The following is a 17,651-nucleotide window of genomic DNA, read 5'->3' on the forward strand; positions in this document are numbered from 1 at the left end:
CTGACAGGCAGTTAGGCCATCCAGTTATTTTAGCCGGGCCGGCTAAAATGATTGGTCGTGCTTTTTACACTACGGCTTCCACAGATGAAATGTTTTTATGGATTTTTTTTGTCAGAGCATTCCATGGAATATAACAAAATAATGTATCTCGAGCCCGAGCCAGTTTCTCAAACATACCTACCCACCATTTAAGTGCTTACCCCACTGGGGTATCATTTCAGTGTGGTCATGGGCTGGAGTTGTTGGAGTTGGAGCAAGGAGAATGCTTGAACTAAACGTGAAAGGCAGTTATCAGTCATGTTTGCATGAATGGTTGTGTGTCACTGGCACCGAATACCAGCTGGCACAAAAGGAAAAGTTAGCAGGAACTGTTGGGTGGTGTTCACCTTTAATTGCCTCATGTGGCTCAACAGGCTGTTCATATCGATCACCTGAAAATCAAACAAGACCAGCAAGCACAGAGGTCATCACACTGAGCAAATAGTAAGCAGTAAGCATCTGTATAAAGACTGTGGGTGCAGGTCTGAATCGGAAGTGCATTATTTTATTGTACTAGAAGAAATTCAGTGAATACACATTTTTATGAAATTACTATTACTGATTCATTTTTTTATAAATCAAGGTCTTAATTGTCTAGTTGTTTAAGATTGTAATAACTTTGTACGTTGGATAACTGGGCAAAGGCAGCATCCATTTGACCCCAGGTTGACCATGGGACAGTTGGTTGTATGTTATTTAATTAGTTAAATATGTGTATAAGTAAAATAGCGACTATGTTAAGTCGTACATTATTACATCAGCATAGGGACAGTGTCTTGTAGAAGGATCCTGTGGCATGATTTGGTTTGTACTGTGCTCACATCCTTACATAAGGAGCTTTTAGTACTGTACTAACAACCTGGTTGCAGTACTTCAACCGGTTTGTCTGGTAGCTACAAAAGAAAACAATGCAAATATATATCTGCAAAATACTTGAGCTGTCAGACAAATGAGATGAAGAGGAAGTGTTAGGTTTAAGGTTAAAGTATCTTAGAATTCTCCTAAAAATCCAGTAGTAGTAGCCAAATTGTATTTTTTATTATCATTTGTTGAATCAATTTCATATTGTTTTATGGTAAAAAAAATATGCTCAGGTATGCATCTTGTGTCAGTGGCATCCGAGTCTTGCTGATCAGTTTACTAAATGTATTGCACACAGATCAGGGATTCTAAAGAAGCCACCATACTGCCCTCTAGTGGTTATAGAACGTGCTGCAAGTGACTTTTTAAGTATTGGTGCTGCAAGTGACTTTTTAAGTATTGGTGCTGCAAGGGACTTTTTAAGTATTGGTGCTTCTACATGTATCTCGGGCTGAACAGAACTATTCCTTTTTGTACATGTGGAGGTATAAATAGAAGTATTTGTTAAGCTTGCATATCCAAGTTTCCTCAACACACTGAACTCATGCTGACTCTCAGCCTGTGACGAAAGTGAAAAAACATTCATGTCTGCAGTAATGCATGAGCCATGTCCTTATTGAGTCTAATATCCATGTGCATTCATCATTGCAATTCAAGCCTTGATCCAAATCACAGAAATTTATTTGGATGCAAAAGCAAGGAAAAGCAACATCATAGGATGCATATTTACAAGAAACAATGCACGTTAGTAATCACACATTGGCATGGACAGTGTCAACAGAATTGTTCTGTACATTAAAATTGGATGTACTGTTGAAAAGCAATAAAGAGGGGGAAAGTAAAAAATAATATGGCTGTGCTTCCACAATAGGAAGATGTTTAAATTAATGATGATAGGTCATCATCAGCCAAACTAGAACCAAATACAGTGACAAACCTTCAATGGTGTCATTAAAACATGAAAGCACTTAAGTCACTGAGTAGTGTGTTTTGAACATTGGACATGCTTTATTTCAGAACTTTTCACAATTTATTTAAACATCTCACATATACAAAATAGGTACAATAGACTTTGTGGTTTCATTTTTTAAGAGAGAGAGGCCGCCTAAAACCATTCAGAATTGGATGAAATATGTGCTGTCAGTATGAACACTTGGTGTAGGGATTGAAGAGTAAAAAAGCCTGACAAAAACCAAAACAAAAAAAAACCTTCTTGACAAAACAAAAAAGAACAAAACAAAAACCAGACATTAGATTTAGGAACATTCCACCTGCTTAAATGAGGGAGTATCAGGGGACCAATGCAAGACTCCTCAAATGTCAATACAAAGTAATACAGTAAAAAGTGGTTTGCTCCGCAGCTGCATATTAGCACATAGATCTCTGCTTCAAGTAACTGAGCACCTTCCGAAACAGGACAAAGCTTGAAGCATTGAAGCCTTAACATCTCGGTTGTGGACCCAGCTTTTGTCAAAAGTATTTTCTTTAAGTACAGGCATGAGGTAGCTTAAACCTTTTTTTCATGGAAATTGTGGTTTTAAACCTCCTCTTTGGAAGATATACAAAGACCACAAATTGATGCATACTTTCAGCGTCTTTATTACACTTCTTTTATTTTTACAAAAGGATGACATGATGTTCCACAACAAGTTGTTTTCCCGCGTCCCTTTGGGTTGCTGTATTAATTTGCATTGCACAAACGCTCAATTCAGTCCGTTCAGTCCTCTCAGATAGTTGCTCATCTTAAGCAAGTGGATGTGCAGGGGGAAATCAGCATTCAGTATAAAAAAACAACACAGAAAGATGGGCAAAGATTTTGTTTTTTCGTTCTTTCTCTCTTTTTGGTGTTTAATTTATCATGAGTCTATTTATTTGAAACAAACTGGGCCAATGTCCAAACCGAACTCCTGATCAGCTCCACAATGTCCAAAGGTGCAATGTCGAGGATGGGGAGGCGAGAGGTTTATTTGTTCTGTACTCTACTCAATCACTGCCTTGCTCCATTCACCAGTGTGTCTCTGCAGGTGTAAAGGAGGAGAGAATCGTTTAGAATAATGGCAAAATGCTTTTTTTAAAAACACACAGCTGTAGGACTTATTAACTCTGTCTTTTGACATTTAAGGCATCAAAATAGCATCTATCTCATGAATAAGGATAAAACTTAAGTGATGAGAAGACCAAAGAGCTACTCACAGTGCAGCCATCCTCCAGCACGGAGAAGGTGAAGCGGCTGTTGCCCTCGGCTCTCAGCTCCACATCGTTGGATCCCTGGAGAACCATAGCCTTCTTCAGGTTACCGGTCTCCTCACTCATGTAGGCATTGCTGTTCTTGCAGTGGTAGGTGATGTTCTGGCTAGCCTGGTTGGACAGAAGGCGCATGAAGGCAAGCTGGGTGGCCATGCTCTGGGGGCTGAGGGTCTCATCATTGTAGGTGAACTGCAAGGAGGAAAGAATGACAGTCAACATTTTGGATAGTCAGTATTGTGTTGTCTTCTGTGCTTATGTGGTATTTAAACCCCTTATATTTCAGAAGAAGCCGAGTATGTCTCTTGTCTGTAGCTCTCACCTCAGTACCACCGTTGATGGTCTCTCCGAACCAGACGTGCTTCTTGGTCTCAGAGCTTCTGAACCAGTTCTTGCGGGCAATGCTTCCGGGATGGGCATGGATGCAGGTCTCGCGGGTGTCGAAGTTGCAGAAGACCTTGATGGCATCACTGATGCATCCCTGGTTGGGGTCAATGTAGTAGAATCCTACAGGGTAGACAAGTAGAGTCAAATCGATGGAAAGAGAGTATTTAAAGGCTCCAAAAGAGATCTAAACTATACTGAATAAAGCGGTATATTCGCCACATGGTGCTGTTAGATTATTGAGCTTACCGCTGCTCCACTCGGGGTGACTGAGCTTGATGTCACGGCAGGTGCGGGCAGGGTTCTTCCTGGATCCCTCGGGGGTGAGCATGTTCTCGATCTGGGAGTTGAGGGACTTGATGGTGGCATCGACCTCGTAGTCCTTGGCTCTCAGAGAGGGCTGGTCAGCTCTGTACTCATCATATCCACCAGAGACATCATATCCGCCACCAGCGGGGCCGGCAGGTCCGGGCATACCGGGAGAGCCGGGAAGACCCTGATATGGATAGGAAGGTGGATTTATATGTAGATAAAAGTTGCATTTGGATCTTTTGCTGAGGTACCTGGAAAGTTCAATGGTGCTTAAGTGTTACAAGACTCTATGTGTGCTTACAGCAGGTCCAACGTATCCAGGGGGTCCACGAGCACCAGGAGATCCAAGATTTCCATGGCTGCCAGCTCTACCATCCTTACCAGAGGGTCCGTGGGGTCCGGCAGGTCCCTGAGAAGGAGATCATCACATGGCACAGTCAAAAATGTGTCTTTTTTTGGAAATCCTGATTTGTACATGATTGGATATCTCCTGCAATTGGTGCTTAAGATATCCTCATCATTAGCTCTGAATGCAGTTCATAATATTGCAATGAACACTCCTTTAGACTGAACTTAAATAACTCCACTAAATTCCATATAAGCACATGACTTGGGTCTATGGATACAGGTGTAACAAGAAAACCACTGCTGTATTGGTTAATAGGATGCCACTCACTCTGGGTCCAGCGTGGCCGCTAGCTCCATTAGATCCAGAGTCACCAGATGGTCCCTGAGGGGAGAGAAAGTACATCATTAAATGAAATCGCAGTTCGGATGGTAGATTAAGTGATATCAGCAGATCAAGCTGGATGTTTCCATATTTTGTGGGCCTCATGAAGGTGGGCAGTCACTCACAGAAGGTCCGGGCATTCCCTGGAGACCAGCATGTCCACGCAGACCCTTCATGCCTCTCTCTCCATTCTCGCCAGCACCTCCCTTCTCACCACGGGTTCCAGCGCCTCCCTATGCATATACATAAAAACATGTTACACGGGTGCACTTTAGTTAATGAAGACAGTTCTGTTTTACTCCTAAATGTGTTTATTCTAGATTTACTTACAGCGGCACCTCTAGCTCCAGCGGCACCAACAGCTCCAGAGGGACCTGATGGGCCCTAAATACAAGAGAAAAAGGTGAAGTGATGAAATCTATTTAAAGGTTGGGTATCCCGCAAATGTTGCAACTTGAAAGGGTTGCTGGATGTACTTACACCCTCTCCACGGTTTCCAGCTCTGCCAGCAGCTCCACTAGGTCCAGCAGGTCCGGGGGAACCAGAAAGTCCCGATGGACCAGCAGATCCAGGCTCACCACGGTTTCCCTATACAAGGTGGAAAAATATAGATTTGAGTACAGCGTACATGTATGTTTAGTCTCTAAGCAAACAGGCTATAAGGTTTGTGAATGGATTGTACCTTGAATCCAGCAATACCAGGACGGCCAGGGGGTCCATCGTTACCAGAGTTACCCTGTAGATAGCAAAGAATATTGCAGTTAGCATAACACGTTTTTATGTTAGTATCAGGTATCATGTTAAGTAGTGGTGAGTTCATGTTTTTGTACAACTACTTTGTTCCTATTATTAGCCTGTACAATCCTTACCTCACGTCCAGCCTCTCCCTGGGGTCCAGTCATACCGGGCATGCCATTGTTTCCAGCGGGGCCACGGGCTCCAGAGGGACCAGAAGGTCCAACTCTACCAGGCTCTCCCTGTGATTGGATGCAGAGAAAACCAATTAATCGAATACAATTAAAGGCTGACACAGTATCGGATTCAGTGTGTATGCAATGCACGTTTCACAATCAATGTGTTCTTTCAAACCATCCTGCAATATTGGCATAGGGACTATCGACCAAATTGTGTGGTATTTAAGATGCATTCAAATCTTGCATGCAAGTCAATTTTTTATTTTTTTATTCCATATGCACAAAGCCACAATCATGAGAAATTGGAATCCTGTATAAGTTTTACTTACAAGACCACCAATACCACCAGGTGTACCACGGTCTCCTCTAGAACCAGGCAGACCAACGAATCCTTGAAGTCCAAGAGGACCACCGGTTCCAGCAGAACCAGGAGCACCCTAAACACAATCAGGACAAGTGTTAATTTAATGATATGGATATAAACTTAATTACATTTATTTATGAGGCTGTTCTTGTTTCCCACCAACAACTAAAACTTACAGGGGGGCCAGACTCTCCAGAGGGTCCCTTCTCTCCAGACAGACCAGAGGGTCCAACCATACCCTGCTCTCCAGAAGGACCAGAGGGTCCAGAATCTCCACGGAGACCACGAGGACCATCCTTACCAACGGCACCAGCGGCACCAGGGGGGCCGACAATACCCTGAGAGGAAAAGAGGAGGAGAAGGTGTTCATGTTCATTGTGATCGCTCTGTTTCACTGATATAAAAAGCAGAATGATTTTGGGATGAATTGAAAATGTAATTTAATGTAAGAGCAATACTCACAGCGGGACCAGCAGCACCAACTCTGCCAGCAGCTCCAGGGAAACCAGTCAGACCCTGACATCACACACAGCATCAAAGGTTACACAGTGGTCATCATGAAAGTGTGGTGGATCAGTTTGCGTCTATATGTGTGTGTGAGTAGACATCATAAGAGTAGAATATTGGTCCTTCTAGGCTTAGATTACAAATAATTAAAAGAAGACAAACCCTTTTCAATTTGACATTTTAAATGTTTACATTTTGAAAAAGTAGTACTGCTGCAGCTGTGTGGTAAACATTTGACAATGTCTTCTCTCTTGACATGGGACATGAGTAAATTGGCTCTTTTCAGTTTCCGATGTTGACTTCCACTCACTAGATGGGCTGGAGGCCTTTACTTGAATTGAGATGGCCAATGAAGCCAAAGACACTTGTAAAGTCAAAGTGAGCAGGTGCTTCAATCTGTGTTAAGTATTCTGTCATGTCAGTCTGTCTTTTCAGTAACTTTAGGTGTAATCAGGTGTAATTATTTTGTATTTCTTTATGTTTCAATACTCACATTGGGTCCGTTGTCTCCACGGCCACCACTAGGTCCAGCAGGGCCAGAAGGACCCTAGATAAACAAAAGAAGAAATACATTCCATATTAGCATAATTTCATCTGAGTTTGTCAAGGATTAATATGTATGTCCAGTGAATCTGTACTAACAGCAGGTCCAGACTGTCCAGCGGGTCCAGAAGGTCCGGCGCCACCAGTTTCTCCCTTAACTCCACCAGGTCCACGCTCTCCTCCTACTCCGGTCTGACCGTCAGAGCCCTATACACAGGAAGAGCATTGTGGCTGGGTCAATATCAGGGTAATTGAATGTGTGGGTATGCACTAGTGTCATAAAGTAAAATATGTTTTGAAAGGTGAATGGCTGCCGGCTTACAGGGGGTCCAGCGAATCCGGGGGCTCCGGAGGGTCCAACCTCTCCACGCTCTCCCTGTGGACAAAAAGCTATGAGTTAGAAAGACCGTTTATTCTGCAGATTAAAAGGTTGTATGCAGAGTTTAGATCTCCATCTTATATTTATGCCAACGGGTAAAATGTTTGTTATAATGAATTAATTCAGCCACAGCTACTCACAGAAGTTCCACGAGGTCCAGCGGGTCCAGAAGGTCCGAATCCACCGCTCTCACCCTGGAGGAGAAAAAAATAGTGTTTCATTAGCTTAGCGTTAAATCATTCATCCATTTATTATCACCCAGCCATAAATGAACAGAATAAAATAGTTTCAAACGTACTGACTTGATTTTGTACCTTGTCGATAAAAGCCAATTAGCTATTTGATTTGAGAACTTAATTAACTGATATTAATGCTAGTAAATCGTTTGGCTTACCTTACTCAAGGCAACACAATACACGTTTAGTCTCACTGTTTTCGTACACAAAATACCGATGCCAAAATACAGTCAACAGTAAGGAAAATGGCACTGCATTGGTAACCTTCAATATTTTAAATGTAAGGATGTGCATTAGTCTGCTAGAGCTGAACAATTAATTGATGTTTTAATTTAGAAAACCTAAATATGGACTGGTGCAATATGCAAATTGCCAGAGGCACAATATTTGTTAAAGGGTCAATATAAACGTTTGATACAATTTGTGAAAGGCCAAACTTTCCAATTACATGAGAATGATCAATGTAGGGAAGATAATTCCCACAAATATCAGGAATCATATCGCAATTGAAATATCAGATAATAAAATAGCAATCATATATTTTTTCTGAATAGTTCAGCACTATCATCAGCACAGCTATGCTAAAAGGGTAGTTGAGCCTTTGCTGTAATTATATCAAACATCCAACAGGTGGCAGTGTTGAGGTGCTAGCCTTAGATACAATGCTACAGAGGAATGGGGGGTGGGGGGGAAGTGGGATGTTCAAAGATATGGATTTGGCATGGTCAGCCAAGAGATTATTTCTGAAAGTGATTTGATTTTAACAGCAAGCCTTGATGGTTTTCTTCTGTTGGTCACTTTTACGATACTCTGTCAGCCATCTTGAATAACGTTGCATGCAGCCATTTTTATTTATTGTAATGAGGCTCTGTGACATTAATTAAGCTGTGTAAACTTTGTTCTACCCAAACAACCTAATTCTCACTTTTATGTTTGCCATTGTTTGTTTTTGGTTTTCAAATATCCTCTAATCAGCAACTTACCTTATCACCATTGGCTCCAGTGGGCCCAGGGGGTCCAGCGGGTCCAGCCATACCCTGGAAAGAGACAGGAGAAGACAATAAGAACAAGGCTCTGGTTTATACATGTAAAGTGTTTGGTTACCATTTTTATATCAAGTGCCCTAAGAGTTAGAGATTTGCCCTAAGAGTTAGAGATTTGAACTTACACGGCTACCATCTCTGCCTGTGTTTCCTTCGAGGCCTGCATGTCCACCCTCTCCCTATAGTAGAGAAAATACATGGGAATTATATACACACATTCTCATCAACAAGTTATTTTGAGAGCTAAAATCCCACTCTTTTTTACAGGTTATAGATTTTTGGAATTCACCTTCTCTCCCTTGCCTCCAGGTCCACCAGCGGCTCCACGCTCTCCGGGCATGCCACCAGATCCTTGGTGTCCGCCTGCACCAGCAGCTCCAATAGCACCAGGCTCTCCCTGAAAACAGAAATGACAAATTACGATATATATTTTACTCAGCATGAATCTGATATAATTCAACTTTGCTAGCATTTCTGCGCTAATCATTTCCCGGCTTAACTTTGCTTCTTAAAGCAGTGCTATCCACTTACCTTTCCACCATCAGTTCCGGGGGCTCCAGCAGGTCCGCGGGGTCCCAATGGTCCCTGAGCTCCGGTTTGTCCAGCAGCACCAGGGTTACCACGCTCTCCCTGGAGGAAGAGTGAGTCAGTGCATTGTATTTTTATATATCTGAAGCTAATTGTTGCTGATGTGCATTGATTTGGTTCAGGCAAAAAAGACTGAGAACAGCTCTGGTTTTGAAAGGCTCTGTAGTAATAATGACATGGATATGTGAACGCACCTTGGCACCTCCAGGTCCAGCAACTCCCTGGTCTCCGTGGATACCCTGTAGAGAAATTAATGATGGGTTAGAAATGTACTTTTATTAAATTATTTCTATGGTTTGATGTATAACATGCTGGAAGTCACTGTGTGTTTGTGTGTTACTTACTCTCTCGCCGTTCTTGCCAGCACCTCCAGCACCTCCAGCGGGGCCGGGCAGACCCTGAAAACATCAGACAATGCATCAGGACCAATGGACTCAGTGCCATTCAAATCTACAATTTAAGTGATATATTGCATGTATCCTAGAGCTGCAAGTTTGAATGAATCACTGAAAGTGAATCACCAACTGCTTTAATAATCATTCAATCGGTTTGATGAATTTTTGAGAAAAGATTATCAGATTTCAGCTTATTAAATATAAATATGTTTCTTTACTCCTCTATGACACTGAACTCAATATCAGTGAATTGTTGACTAAACAATACATTTGAGGATGTCATCTTGGTCTTTTAAAAACAAAGATTTTTCAATGTTTGTAAACTAATCGCATTATAATCCATACATTAGGCGACAATACAAATAATTGATAACAGCTCACCTATCACATATAGATACTAAGACAACATTTAATTTGACTGAATTTGCTCTGATGAGGGCCTTTCTTTAATTTATTTGACACTTCCTTAGCTAAGTTTACAATGAGCAGGGAATAGGATCAGAGGATGGATCCGAACCTGGAAACCAGGAGATCCAGAAGGTCCCTGCTCTCCCTTGTCACCAGGACCGCCCTGCAACAAGAAAGAGAGTCACATTTTAAAAACAGCACACAGATAGTAACAAAATCACATTATAAAGGTTATACGTAAAGAGTAAACTGGCTGTCAATGAGGGTGATATTCTGAATTCAAGGATACTTACAGCAGGTCCAGAAGCACCAGAAGCTCCATTGTTGCCATCAGCTCCAGGGCCACCCTACACAGGAACATAATGACACGTTTTAACAACTGACAATGGAGCTGACAGGTTTAAGGGTTTTTAACATAATAAAACACCTGCTGGGTCTTTTTTTTTTACTTACTCTCAGTCCAGTAGGGCCATTAGATCCCTTATCTCCGGGCTTGCCACCATCTCCCTAAAAAAGGTAGGATGTAGGTTAAGCACAGGTTATGATAAACCAAAAAACTAAATAAAGGATCCACTTAAAAATGCTCATCTTCCATTCTTAGCTTTATTTCTACTTACAGAAAGTCCTTTGGGTCCGGGGAAACCGATATTTCCAGGCTGTCCTCTGGCTCCGGTAGGGCCGTTAGGTCCAACACGGCCATCTTGTCCAGAGGGTCCCTTGAAGAGGAAACAGAAAGGACAGAAGAAGGTCATTTTAATTGCATTTATAGAGGCAAATATCTTCATTAACAGCATAGAATTAAACTACTGGAAATGTGGTGTCCCAAAATGTTGGTGGATCATTAATAATAAATGTACAAGGTTCAGTGTGAAATTCAGATTTACTTACAGAAGGTCCTTCTTTTCCTGGGGGTCCGGAGCTTCCGGGGCTTCCTGAGAGACCCTGTTAGAAATAAACATCAGTCATTAGGTTGTATGTATTATCACACGTTAGTACTGACCCCTTGGGCTCACTACCTTTTAACCAAATGTTGTGTTTTATAAGGCACACAAGGAAAATGTATATCAAACAACAGCCTTGTACTGAAGCCATAACATCCATTCTGCTACACACTGTTACATCTCAGCTCCAATTAGCGCAATACCTATTCCTAATTGAAACTATGGCTAACATAGAGAGCAAAAAACTCACTCTGAGACCAGCTGGGCCAGTCTCACCGGCGCGGCCAGCATCTCCGGGGGCTCCACGGGGTCCAGCATTACCAGTAGAACCACGGGCACCGGGCATGCCCTACAAACAAGAAACAAGGAGGTCCAAGATAAATGAGGAGAACATTTCATGAACGTACCTTAAGAGTAAAACTTTATGTTTGTATTGTGCATGTTGATGGAGTGAGATTTGTTAATCGAACACTTACAATGGGGCCGGTTCTTCCCTCACTACCTCCCATACCACGGCTGCCAGGAGAGCCCTGTAGGAGACACACAGACATTAGCCGATGATCCATGAGACTGTGAATATGGAATCAATCGGGTGCAACACCCCCCAACGGGGACAGAGGTGTGGTACTCACTCTAGCTCCACGGCCTCCAGCAGGTCCAGAAGCACCGAGTTCACCAGTGGGTCCTTTCTTGCCCTCCTCACCCTGAGATCCGGGGCCTCCCTGAGGTCCAGCGCTACCCTGAGGAAAGCAACAGAGAAGTTTAAGGACAATGCAGTGTTCAGAAGTCTTCAGATTCGGATGGGGTGAATTGAAAACAAAAGAAGATGAGGATGGTGTGAACTTACAGGCTCTCCTTTGGGTCCGCCATCTCCCTTGATACCCTGAATACCAGGTTCTCCCTGAAACAGACAAACAGAGGCAATTAATACAATAATCAATCAGATGTGCAGAATGAGTGTTTCTATGTGTCTGTAGGCATTGTTAGTTCATCTTGATGCTTTCAAGTGCATTTGTATGTTTTTCTGAATGTGAATACTTACAGCAAGACCTCTCTGTCCAGCAGGACCCTGAGGGCCCTGGGGTCCGGGTCCTGCTCTTGGTCCGGGGAAGCCAGGAGCTCCAGAAACACCAGGGGTGCCCTAAACACACAATGACAGACAGATGAGCATCACTCAGCCCTTAAACACTATCTTTATGTTATCTCTTCCACATGTGTAGGTTATTTGCCCTATATCGTCATATACATTACATAATAATAGAAAAATAAATACAAAAATAATAATGTGTCAGTAATTTAAATACATTCTGTGCTTTAAACAACCTCATTGTTTATGTTTAATGAGTACAGCATGGCAAAAGCCTAATGGTTGTAACCTCTGTGTGACCCTAAACAACCTTTGACATTTGTATGATCTCATAATACAACATTAATACTTACAGCAGGTCCCTTGGCTCCGTTCAGGCCATTAACACCAGGGTTTCCCTAAAGGGAAAAAAACAGGAAATTAGTGGATAATATCAAAACAAATGGAACATTTTAACTTGAAAATCAAATATTACAAAGATAAGTTTGTGTGATTTCAGAGCAATATTTAAAATGTGGTAAAACCACATAAAGATTCTACAGTAACTGTTCCATAATGTACTAACTTTACAAACTCAACAAAGTGACAAATGCATGGAGAGCAATAGCAAATGCTTCCAAAGGAAAATCAATGCAAATCATTCAATCATGATAAAGGCTAATTGTCAGCATTCATATTCCATGTTTTGTAATTGTCCAATGTAGTTTGGAATAAAACTAAAATCAAGAACAAATCCAGAAGTAAATTAAATACATATTTTTTTATATAAGTTCTACAGGATGGACACTTGGGAGTGTCTATAGACTCCTTGAATACTTACAGCAGGTCCGAGAGGGCCAACAGCGCCATTGGGGCCGGGCTCTCCTCTTGATCCCTGAGATCCAGATGGTCCATTAGAACCACCAGGTCCGAGCTCTCCCTGTCAAAGACAAAAATACATCCATGATCAATTAATTAAATCATAATAATGGTATTTCTTAAGGATGTGTCGATATTTGTTTGAACTGTGTTTTCTATAGGTTACATGTATGAACTATTCCCATGGGGATAGTATGTAGGAAGCCATTTTGGATGGTGAACATTGAAAGACTCTTATACTGTATGTTAATGAGAATTGTCTTCTTTATTGGCCTAAACGTGAATCTCTCTGTGAGGATGTGTTGCCAAACGACAAGAGGTTCACCCTTACCTTGGGTCCGGGGCCACCGGGGAAACCTGGGGGACCAGCAGATCCGAGGGGACCCTGTGAGGAATAGCAAAGGAGACATTAAGTAACGCGGGTCAAAGCTCACATTCTGCTCAAAGTTTGTCTAATATGGGTGCAATTATATGTATATAATCAACATTTAGTGGCATAATCCCCTGATATAATACTACACATCATTGTATTTCCATTAGAATATAGATAGGATGGATATGTATCTTGAGCTGAATATTCAAAAAATATACTGATCTTACAGTAACTGAAGATTTAAAGGGCCAATACTCACAGCAGGGCCAGAGGGTCCAAGATTTCCATCAGCACCACGAGAACCAGTAGGTCCAGCAGGGCCGGCACGGCCTCTCTCACCAGACATACCACGAGATCCCTGAAGGGAGGACACAACACATATTGATGAGAAAAGGCTTCAAAGACAAATTGGTGCTTTATGATTTAGTAAAGATTTAGTAAATAGGAAACTTGATCAAAAACGTACAGCAAGTCCAGGACTTCCAGATGCTCCGTGGGCACCATTCTCTCCCTATAGGAGAAACAGAAGAAGGTGGATTCATTTAATGAGATACCGTTAGTAAAGAGACTCAAAGTCGAAGGTTAACAGGTCAAAAAGAGAAATTGAAAACCCTGACAAAACATTTACAATGCAACACAACATTTTTGTAGGTGTATATTTTCTTTTTGCTTCTATATTGTTGGAATTACATTCTAAGTGCTCATTAATGTTATTTGTTGCTGCTTTGATGAGGAAGGTGCCTTCCTTACCTTGGAACCAGCACCGCCATTCTCTCCCTTGCGTCCATCCAGACCAGTGTAACCCTGTCACACAAAAAGAGAATGAAGATGAATATATGGACTAACACATGAAAGGCTGTGGGGTCATATGCAGGGTTAATTACAGTGTAGGTGTAATACAGTGCAATAATGTATTTATTTACCAGTTTTACTTTTGGTTCTACTTCAGAAACAAGCAGATAAACAAAAGAGCTTCTAGACCACGTTATCAAAAGAATATGTTTCCGGGATAAACAAGACATATGTTTACAGGGAAAAAAAATGTCTTTCCAAAAATACATCCACATGACAGGAGGTTCACTACCTGGCTATAGACATTGTCATGGGATAGGGAAACTAAAAATCTTAAATAGTAGCAACGAAGCTCTGTATTGAATCTAATACTAGCTCGTCGGGAGCTAGTAAAAAGGGAGTACGGTCCATGGTCATTCCCAGCAGTTAATTGCTTAATATGTACTGTAAGTCCACACAGCACAGGGGAAGCTCTTCTGCCATTTTGTCCTGTATTGGGGCTTTTTCGGTTTCTCTATTTAAATCCAATGGACACTCACTCTGTGTCCCTTCATTCCTGGAAGTCCAGGAGTTCCGGGGAATCCACGAGCTCCCTGCAATTCAAAATGAAAAAAAATATTACTGAAGCATGCTCCATATTTACACTCCACATGTCTGTCTTATATCTGTTTGTATTTCTTAGTCCCTGTTTCGGGGAACATCTCTTACCTGTGGGCCGGAGGTACCTCTGTCTCCGGGCTTGCCAGGTCTGCCATTGTTACCCTGAGATGGGGCAAATAAAATGTGATGTAATTAGATGACTTTTCGGCAGCAAGAATATAGACAACTCAAACCTATTATAGGACAGTAGGCAAATTCTAAGTTATACAACACTTTTAAACAAAAGTAGCCTTTGAAAAGTGCAGGTAGAAACATGAATAAATACGTACGTCCTCTCCAGATTTGCCAATGGATCCAGAGGGGCCACGAGCTCCAAGAATGCCCTTGAGAAAAAACAAAACATTATAACCAACAAGACAACAAATACTTTAAAGATGGTGGCATCATGTGATTGTGTGATTCTGACAAGGAATGGTTCCCAAAAGCAAACACATGATAATTTGTAGAGTTGTGAATATTTCAGAGGATAATCTTACAGTCTGTCCGGGCTCTCCGGGCTCACCAGGGTGTCCAGTGTGTCCCTGAGCTCCCTGTTGAACGATAAGAGGAAATTAATCTTCATATGAACAACATGGCACATTCAGCTTGTGGGTATAAGCAAAGGTTCGATCAAAACAATACACAGTTTAAATTTGTAGCAGCTGTGTGTACTTACAGGAGGTCCAGGTGGTCCAGAGGGACCTCTGGGGCCCAAGAGACCCTGAAAAAGAGAAATAGGGTATTTATACATTTCATAACATTACCTTAATCAACGCTGTTGCACTTTATCATGAGAGTAAACGCAACTGTATCAGGACAGAAATACATTGTGAGGTATAAGTATTTTACCAAAGATTATTCATATCTATGTGTATGATGTAGGGGTACCAATAACAACAACAAACAGCACAGGTACAGTGAGGTCTGTGGCTCATGGAATAAAGGTAGATTAATACTGCTGTGTGGTAAAAAGAGCGGGACCCTCACCATGGGTCCGGGGCCGGCATCGGGACCTTTTGAACCATCATACTGAGCAGCAAAGTTCTGAAAATCAGAAAAAAACACATATTTAATATCAAATAATAAAACATTTATTAAGACCTAATAAATAACACGGGCCACTTTTGTCCTAAATTAATAAGGAGGCATGGTTCCTGCTGATAACAACGACCATGCATTTGGCATTTCACAATAATCAGCCAATAAAAACCCTTATATTAGATAAAACAAATGTATACTATCTGGGAGATAATTTAGAATGTGTGCTTGTTTGCTCAAATGAAAGTGATTATCCTAACTAATCTAGGGTTTGTATATGAAAGAAAAATATATTAAAAGAACACTTGTGTGTTCAACATATGGGTAAAGGACACAAGGTAACAGGATTATGGCATCTCTAATAAGATATACAATACTTCTCCAATCCAACATCAAAACAACAGAGCAAGGGGTGCATTATTATTGTTGTTATTGCCTGCAGACGACAATGAGCTGACTGTGGGTCAAATGCACTCTTCAAAGAGCCATGTTTTAATGCTTTTTGCATCACCAGGAATATTGGAAGTCAGATCCCAGCCAGTACTGCATTATCATCATCATCATCAGTTTTTTTTACCACTTTTGACATTTACACAATAAATCTCATTTTACGCGTGCAATCATTGAACTTACTCCTCCGAGTCCAGGGGGACCAGCGGGGCCCTCGGGGCCAGGGAGTCCAGGTTGGCCGTCTCTTCCATTTGGGCCTTGAGGACCCTGTAAAACACAAATGATATGGTGAGAAAACAATGTTACTGAATTAACAGGAGCTGGTAGGATGGTTCATTGTTATTCTTGGAATAGTCTACTTCATAAATAAACAGAAACATGAGATAAATAACTAAACATTTTAACCAGTTGTAAAGCAAATGATGGTATTACAAGATATAATAAGAAGACGTAATTGGGGGAATGACTTAAAAACCTATCTTATGAAATAAATGTGATCAATATTTAACTAAAACATCTGATAACCATTTACTTCACTGTCATTGTGTGTAACCACTATGACCTATGGGTGATGTAACAAAGGGGTGTGGCCTACTGAGGTTAGAAGGTCAAATCACGTCAACAATTACAGTGCCAAAGATGCATCCAAAATGTGCCACGTTAGATGCTTAAATTACATATTTGATAACAGTTGTTTGATCAAAGGAAGCATAGTCAAACTTCATCTTACCCTGTCACCTTGAGGTCCTTTCGCTCCTGTTGGACCCTGCAGAAGAAAAATCAATCAGTCAGACCAAAACACCAACAGATGTCTCGGCTCGCTGCTTTAGCAACGTGCCAGTTCTTGTATATACTCCTATGGCAAAGCAGGCCTCTGATTTGAACTAAGCTCAATGTGGCTTAGAGCAAATAAAAACCAGTTATTAGTCATATTCAAACAATATGGTGGATGATGATATCAATAGCACGTGCATGTAAACAAACTTGACCTTATAGGGTAAGGGCAAGCAAGTTTAAAGACATTTCCGTGATAAGGCAGAGTTGCCCTTTGACCTTATTGTGGTGCCACATTGTAGGTGATATAGGACACATGTGCTAACCTTGACACTGCCCTAAAAAATTAAAAGAATATAAATAAATGTAAGATTGATATATTTCATGCCATTTAACATATAGGCTATATCCAGTTATCTTATCGTTTGCATTAGCAATAGGATGAGTGGCCATTTTGAGAAACGGCTAAGCATGCAATAAAGGATGTAATTCTGTCACAAGGATATATAATACATTCTCATGCAGATACAGGAACACAATGAAAACACAGCAGAGGAAGATACATGTGATAGCAATGATCAACATGTGCGCAGAGATGCTAAAGGAAGATCATTAACCAGATACAACAACCTCTTAGAAGTAAGAGCATGTTCATCCATGGAACAAACACATGTTCTGAATGCTACCAGAACCAAACAGTGCACACTGCAGCTTTAAAAAAGTTTAAAGGCTGCAAACAGCAGGTTGATTTA

The 17,651-nt window shown here is 41.3% G+C and overlaps 1 protein-coding gene across 1 annotated transcript; it reads right to left on the reverse strand.

Annotated features, from left to right (window-relative positions):
- Positions 1 to 1,888: 1,888 nt before the first annotated feature.
- col1a2 (collagen, type I, alpha 2) lies at positions 1,889 to 16,386 on the reverse strand. The gene is given in 50 exon segments (XM_079656418.1): positions 1,889 to 2,821; positions 2,824 to 2,859; positions 2,862 to 2,880; positions 2,883 to 2,918; positions 3,094 to 3,336; positions 3,467 to 3,651; positions 3,778 to 4,024; positions 4,142 to 4,249; positions 4,517 to 4,570; positions 4,696 to 4,803; positions 4,901 to 4,954; positions 5,051 to 5,158; positions 5,253 to 5,306; positions 5,440 to 5,547; positions 5,814 to 5,921; positions 6,025 to 6,186; positions 6,311 to 6,364; positions 6,849 to 6,902; positions 6,998 to 7,105; positions 7,221 to 7,274; positions 7,418 to 7,471; positions 8,497 to 8,550; positions 8,682 to 8,735; positions 8,846 to 8,953; positions 9,088 to 9,186; positions 9,339 to 9,383; positions 9,489 to 9,542; positions 10,057 to 10,110; positions 10,241 to 10,294; positions 10,401 to 10,454; positions 10,565 to 10,663; positions 10,836 to 10,889; positions 11,139 to 11,237; positions 11,365 to 11,418; positions 11,521 to 11,628; positions 11,736 to 11,789; positions 11,931 to 12,029; positions 12,329 to 12,373; positions 12,796 to 12,894; positions 13,165 to 13,218; positions 13,466 to 13,564; positions 13,673 to 13,717; positions 13,957 to 14,010; positions 14,538 to 14,591; positions 14,707 to 14,760; positions 14,928 to 14,981; positions 15,135 to 15,188; positions 15,314 to 15,358; positions 15,625 to 15,681; positions 16,309 to 16,386. Coding segments are annotated over 49 exon segments (3,810 nt in total). The 5' UTR covers positions 15,628 to 15,681; positions 16,309 to 16,386; the 3' UTR covers positions 1,889 to 2,768.
- Positions 16,387 to 17,651: the final 1,265 nt, after the last annotated feature.

The sequence above is a fragment of the Notothenia rossii genome (genome assembly GCF_949606895.1).
Source record: "Notothenia rossii genome assembly, chromosome: 10".
In the NCBI taxonomy this organism is placed as follows: Eukaryota; Metazoa; Chordata; class Actinopteri; order Perciformes; family Nototheniidae; genus Notothenia; species Notothenia rossii.